The sequence below is a fragment of the Coregonus clupeaformis genome, unplaced genomic scaffold (assembly GCF_020615455.1).
Source record: "Coregonus clupeaformis isolate EN_2021a unplaced genomic scaffold, ASM2061545v1 scaf3667, whole genome shotgun sequence".
NCBI lineage: Eukaryota > Metazoa > Chordata > Actinopteri > Salmoniformes > Salmonidae > Coregonus > Coregonus clupeaformis.
Window position 1 is genome coordinate 35,001 of NW_025537121.1, and position 6,151 is coordinate 41,151.

Consider the following 6,151-nt stretch of genomic DNA (forward strand, 5'->3'; position numbering starts at 1 on the left):
AAACGTCTGACCTCTGTGATTGCCAACAAGGGTTTTGCCACCAAGTACTAAGTCATGTTTTGCAGAGGGGTCAAATACGTATTTCCCTCATTAAAATGCAAATCAATTTATAACATTTTTGACATGCGTTTTTCTGGACGTTTTTGTTGTTATTCTGTCTCTCATTGTTCAAATAAACCTACCATTAAAATTATAGACTCATCATGTCTTTTTCAGTGGGCAAACGTGCATAATCAGCAGGGGATCTAATTCTTATTTTCCCTCACTGTAGAAGATATGTGGGGCGATGGGGTAAGTGGAGGAGAAAGGGTTAGAAGGGTGGTTCACCGATCTTTAAACTTCAAAGACTCTGAGAAGACATCTGGAAACCCCGTGGTCACTGCCTGTCCGAATTCCTTACTCATCCTTAGGTACAATAGGTGTGTGTGTGTGTGTGTGTGTATGTGTGTGTGTGTGTCTAGGTGACCTGTCTTTATCCTCTCAGGTTGGGGGAGGGAGAGAGGTAGGGAGGGAAGGTGGGAGGGAGCCTTCCCAGGTCTCTCCTCCCCCGTTACGGGTCTGAGCCGCCCGAAGCCTCCTCCCCACTGTTTAGCTCCTGACCAATTGAAAACCCTAGTCACTGGCGACTCCATTACCCGAATATTAGACTTAAAAGGTATCATTCAGCGATCGTACCATTGTTTGTGGGGCAGGGCTACCGGCGCTCAAAGGTAATCTGAGATGGTGCTTGGCTCCAGGCTAAAATTGTGCCGAGTGTAGATGAGTACGTCTTATCTACCAACATAGACAGGGCTCCTAACTCCTCCTAGCTCCACAATGAGACAGAGGGTGCAGGCCAGGCAGCAGGCTGTTAGCTCTCCCCCAATGAGACAGGGTGCAGGCCCAGGCGGCAGGCTGTTAGCCAGCCCAATGAGACAAGGGGGTGCAGGCCAGGCAGCAGGCTGGTCCAGCCAGCCTGACAGCTTAGTGGTCTTGCCACTGTAGCACAGTCAGTGTAGTCAGCTCAGTTTTCCCCATTGAGACCATGTCTGTGCCTCGATCTAGAGTCGGGCCAAAACTAAACATGGCGGTAGTTCGCCTTAGCAATCTCACTGGAATAAGGACCTCCTCCACATTCCTGTCATTTTTAAAAAAGATTGTGATAATATCTCACATCTCAAAATAGGATTATTTAATGTTAGATCCCTCACTTCCAAGGCCAGTCATAGTCAATGAACTAATCACTGATCGCATAATCTTGATGTGATTGGACTGAAACATAGCTCAAGCCTATGAATGTACCTGCGTTAAAGTGAGGCTCTCCTCCTGGTTTACGCTAGTGTACCATATCCCAATACGGATCCCACAAAAGGCAGAGGTGGTGTAACATTTATGATAGCTAAATTTCAATTGACCAAAAAAATAAAAAATATTACGTTTTAGTCTTTTTGAGCTTCTAGTTATGAAATCTATGCAGCAATTACGCAATCACGTTTTACTACTGTTTCACAGGCTCTCCTGGGCCGATTATAGTGGCGCGATTCCTCACTGAGTTCCCTCAGTTCTTATTGGACCTAAAGTCTTGGCAGATAATATTATTATTTTGGGTGACTTCAATATTCACATAAAGAAGAAGTCCACAAAACCCACTCCAAAAAGCTTTCGTCATAATTGACTCAGTGGGTTTTCAGTCCATCATGTCTTAGGACCTATTCATTTTACACAATCATACCCCTGGATCTACTTTTGTCCCGTGGAATGGACATTGCGGATCTAAATGTATTTTTCTTATTAATCCTGGACTGTCGGACCACCATCTTTTAACGTTTTGTCGCAGCACAATAATTTGCTCGACCCCAACCCAAGGATTATCCAAGAGCAGTACTATAAATTCTCAACAGCCCAAAAGATTCTAGATCAATCAATCAATTTTTATTTTCATATAGCCCTTCTTACATCAGCTAATATCTCAGAAGTGCTTTACAGAAACCCAGCCTAAAACCCCAAACAGCTAGTAATGCCGAGGTGTTGGGGAAAAGCACGGTCTGGCTAGGAAAAACTCCCTAGAAAGGCCAAAACCTAGGAAGAAACCTAGAGAGGAACCACAGGCTGGGTGGCCAGTTCTCTTCTGGCTTTGTGCCGGGTGGAGATTATAACAGACACCATGCCAAGATGTTCAAAAATGTTCATAAGTAACAAAGCATGGTCAATAATCGAATAAATCTCAGTTGGCTTTTTCTGCCTGATCATTAAGAGTTGAAAACAGCAGGTCTCCTGGGACCAGGTAGAGGTTCCTGCATAACATGCCAGGCAGAGCAGTTGAAACTGGAATAGCAGCAAGGCCAGGCGGACTAGGGACAGCAAGAAGTCACCACGGCCGGTGGTCCCGGCGTATGGTCCTAGGGCTCAGGAGTCTGTCAGTTGGCTTTTCGCATGGCGAGTCATTAAGAGTTGTAAACAGCAGGTCTGGGACAGGTAGGGGTTTCGTAACCTTGGGCGGCAGTTGAACTGGAATGTTCAGCAAGGCCAGGCGGACTGGGGACAGCAAGGTGTCAGCATGCCCCGGTGGTCCTGATTCGTATGGTCCAGGGCTCGGGTTCTCAGAGGAAGAGGGGGCTTGAGAGAATTAGAGAGAGAGCATGCTTAAATTCACACAGGACACTGGATAAAACAGGAGAAGTACTACGGGTATAACCAACTACGCCCCAGCCCCCGACACATAAACTACTGCAGCATAAATACTTTGGAGGCTAGGGGTGGGGCGATATGGCTTAAATTCATATCCACGATATTTGCCCACTGTCCAGAGCAGATATCGATATGATATCCGCGATATATGGCGTAAAAAAATATAAATCGCATTTTAATATCCTTCTTGGTTAAATTATATTAGTTAAGGAAAAATATGTATTAGAACCATATATCCAGAAAGAGTGAGGCATTGGATAGTATGGACCTGAAAAGTTTTTATTTGTATTGTAGCAAGCATGCATTCCGTAAACATGAGGTAGGTAGGCCTACATATATATATATATATAATAGATATTAAGTAAAAATTAAATAAAAAATAACAGGGAGACAAAGAAAATAAGGTAAAAATTGCAAATTCAAATAAGTTGGTGTTTGTTTTTTGGCTCCCAAGTCCGTAGATATGTAAAAAAGCTAACGTTTGAAACTAAACCTTTCAAGCCTCAACCATCGAGTTATCAACAATATCAACAAATCTTCGCTAGAACTTTCTTCACAAGTTCAGTGCCGGGAACTCCAGCATGTTGGCTGTTTCTGGCTCCCAGTGCTGCCCCTGTGACATGTCTCGCACACATTGCCCCCCAGTGCTGAATGCCCTCTCAGAGGGGCACTTGTGGCAGGATGCGTAAGTATTTCTTTGCCAGACCAGCTCTTACCACGTGGAAAATTAGATCCGTGAAATGCCACACTCCAAAGGACCAGACTCGCTGTCTGCTGCCGTTTGCCAGAATGTAGCTGTTCAGCTCTTCGCTCAATGATCTGCCCTCTCTGAACATGGGGCTTCAGGTGCACGCTAGTCTGCTTAAAAGAAGTCCCAAGGCTCTTCTTGGGCTTCTTGCCTGATTGAGGTGAGCAGTGGAAAGCTTCTTTCTCCCTGTCAGTGTTGATCCTCCTGCAAACGATTTTCCCAGGGGCTGTGTTCTCCACCGGGAGCTTCGGTCTCTGAGGGCAGCTCTCACCTTAAAAATGAAAATAATTAAACTTTATTTGTATAGCACCTTTCATACATTAAATGCAGCCCAAAGTGTTCACATTTCAAACAATAAAAACAGAACAAATGAATAAACACCTTAATGTCCTCTCAGTTTCTCAGCGGACATGTACCTGGTCCTGAACCTTGGATCTAGAAAGGTAGCCGTGAGAGCCAGCTATCTGTTGCAGGTCAGTGCGCTTGTTATTCAAGTAATCAAACCTATCTTGATCTCTTTGGTCAGTTCTGTATCGTCTTTAGCTCAGATTTAGAACCTCTGCATTTAACAGATTGATGACAGGCTTCAAATAGGACACGCTCACATACGCTTCTCCTGACAGGGCATCTATAAAGTCCTGGAGTGGCTTCCAGTGCTGTCATGTGACTGATTCCAAGTCCTGGATGTCTTGCCAGCGGTACAGAGTGCCGTGTGTTTTTGTCCCCTGCCAGGACCTGTGTAATGGCCTTTTCCTGCTCAGGACTCTTTCCATCATTTTCAGGCGAGATCCCCACCTTGTCGGGATGCTGTGAGAGGCTTGTGCAGCAGGCTTAGTTCATTCTGTGCTGTCGTCAGGGCCTTCTGCTTTTTCCAGCGGTGAGAACGTGCCTAACCACCTTTTTGCAAACCCCTGTAGCCCCTGGGAAATGCGCATCACCCCCCGTGCAGCCCGGGCGTTTTGGACCCTCCTCTCTGGAAAGTGGGAATAAGAAATCAAAATAATAGGGTGAAAAATAATGTGCGAATCACAATACAATAATAATTAATAATAATACATTTTATATATAGAAATCTACAATACAATATAACTTTTTAATCTTTGTTTGAGGGTTTACGGCATTTACATTCAACTTTGTTACCACATTTTACAAATCTGATGTGCTTAGATTTCAGCCTACGGTACATGGCTGATGTGGGCTTTGTATTTTTTCTTAATAATAAGCATCATACAGGGTAGGCCTGAGGCTACAGTCCTGAAACCTACCAACAGCGTTGTACGCAGCCTGTGTCCCGAAGCTTGTCCAAGGTTTGCCCACTTGTTTCCCAGCTGCAATGCCTTGATCATGTTCCGATCCGCTGTACGGTGGTCGCACAAACTTGGCGCGACTACCTTAATCCCCAACGACAGTATATCCCTCACCCACACCTGCAATTTTTCCCGGTGTGAGTGGGTCCAGGAAATAAGGCGTCTGTAGCGCCACTTACTTTTCAGTTTCCAGTCACCGTCTATCTGTAATGGATTGAGAGGCTTATATAAGGTTCTGTGAGTGCTGACTTGACCTTAGATCGGCAGTGAGTGAAAGAAGAATGGAATGTTATGTATCTCACTGTAAACTCTGTCCCAGCATTCTGTGTAATAGCTGTAACAGGCATTTTAGCTAAAATATTTGCTGGCTCGGGATCTCATATCTTGGGTCCAGAGTTTGAATCAACTTTCTGAACCCCTCTTTCTCCACAGTTTGAATCGGGGAATTTACCATGTCCTTGGCTATGTGATTTGTAATCTGCAGCTGTGATGTCTATCCATTTTTGCTGCGTCTTCCTCACAGCAAGTAGCGGCAGCAAATGATGATATAATTGATTGTTGAGTGCGGGTCTGGCTTGTCTTCGGGCGAGCTCCTGGGCTTTACTGTCTCACGCATTCTGGTGCATTGTTCATACTCACGGACATGTATGTTTTTAAGTGATTGAACAGGTTGGTGGTGTTTCCCTTTTGCTAGACACACGGCTGACACAGCTTTGCATAGGGGAGTGTTTTTGGTCGGGAGTCTCGGAGATTTTATAGTGCCAGTTTCCAAACAACAGATGCCCCCCTCTTCTTAACTCAATTTATCCTCCTGCTCTTGAGCAACATCCAATTTCTGTGTTTTCGCTCATCCTGGATTGTAAAGTTTTCCCCCAATAGTTAATCTGCCTCCTAACTGCAGCTGCCTGCACACTTCTTTGTTGCTAGCACTACATACGTGCAACAAGTGCATGCTGACAGTGCGCCCCATAAAAATGGGTCAACATATTAACATACATTCTTTTGTTACGCCGAGAACCAAGAAAGGTTGGATAAAAAAAAGAGAAAAAAGATGTAGCTACTTAGTACTATCACTCGGTTGAAATTTGGAACAAAAAATATTGATGCAAAAATTCAGATTTATGAATTCCTGAATAAATCGCGGTATCCATGATATTGCTAAATCCATATCATGGCTGCGGCTCTATACGGTTTTTACTATCAAGCAGTTATATCATCTCCTACTGGAGGCTGGGACAGGCGGTCCCGGAGACACTGTGGCCCCATCCGAAAAACCCCGGACAGGGCCAAACAGGAAGGATATAAACCCCACCCACTCTGCCAAGCACAGCCGCCAGCACCACCAGAGGGATATCCTCAGCCACCAGCTCACAATCCTGAGACAAGGGAAGTATAGCCCACAGAGGTCTCAACCACAGCCACAAACCAA

At 44.9% G+C, this 6,151-nt stretch overlaps 1 protein-coding gene across 1 annotated transcript in view; it reads right to left on the reverse strand.

The window, feature by feature from the left end:
- LOC123490318 (oxysterol-binding protein-related protein 11-like) overlaps positions 1 to 404 on the reverse strand; it is a gene marked incomplete at its 3' end in the record, with an annotated part of 20,899 nt that extends 20,495 nt beyond the window's left edge. Inside the window, exon 1 of the mRNA XM_045220366.1 lies at positions 328 to 404. Coding sequence (XP_045076301.1) covers positions 328 to 404 — 77 coding nt within the window. The remainder of the gene's footprint in view (positions 1 to 327) is intronic.
- Positions 405 to 6,151: the final 5,747 nt, after the last annotated feature.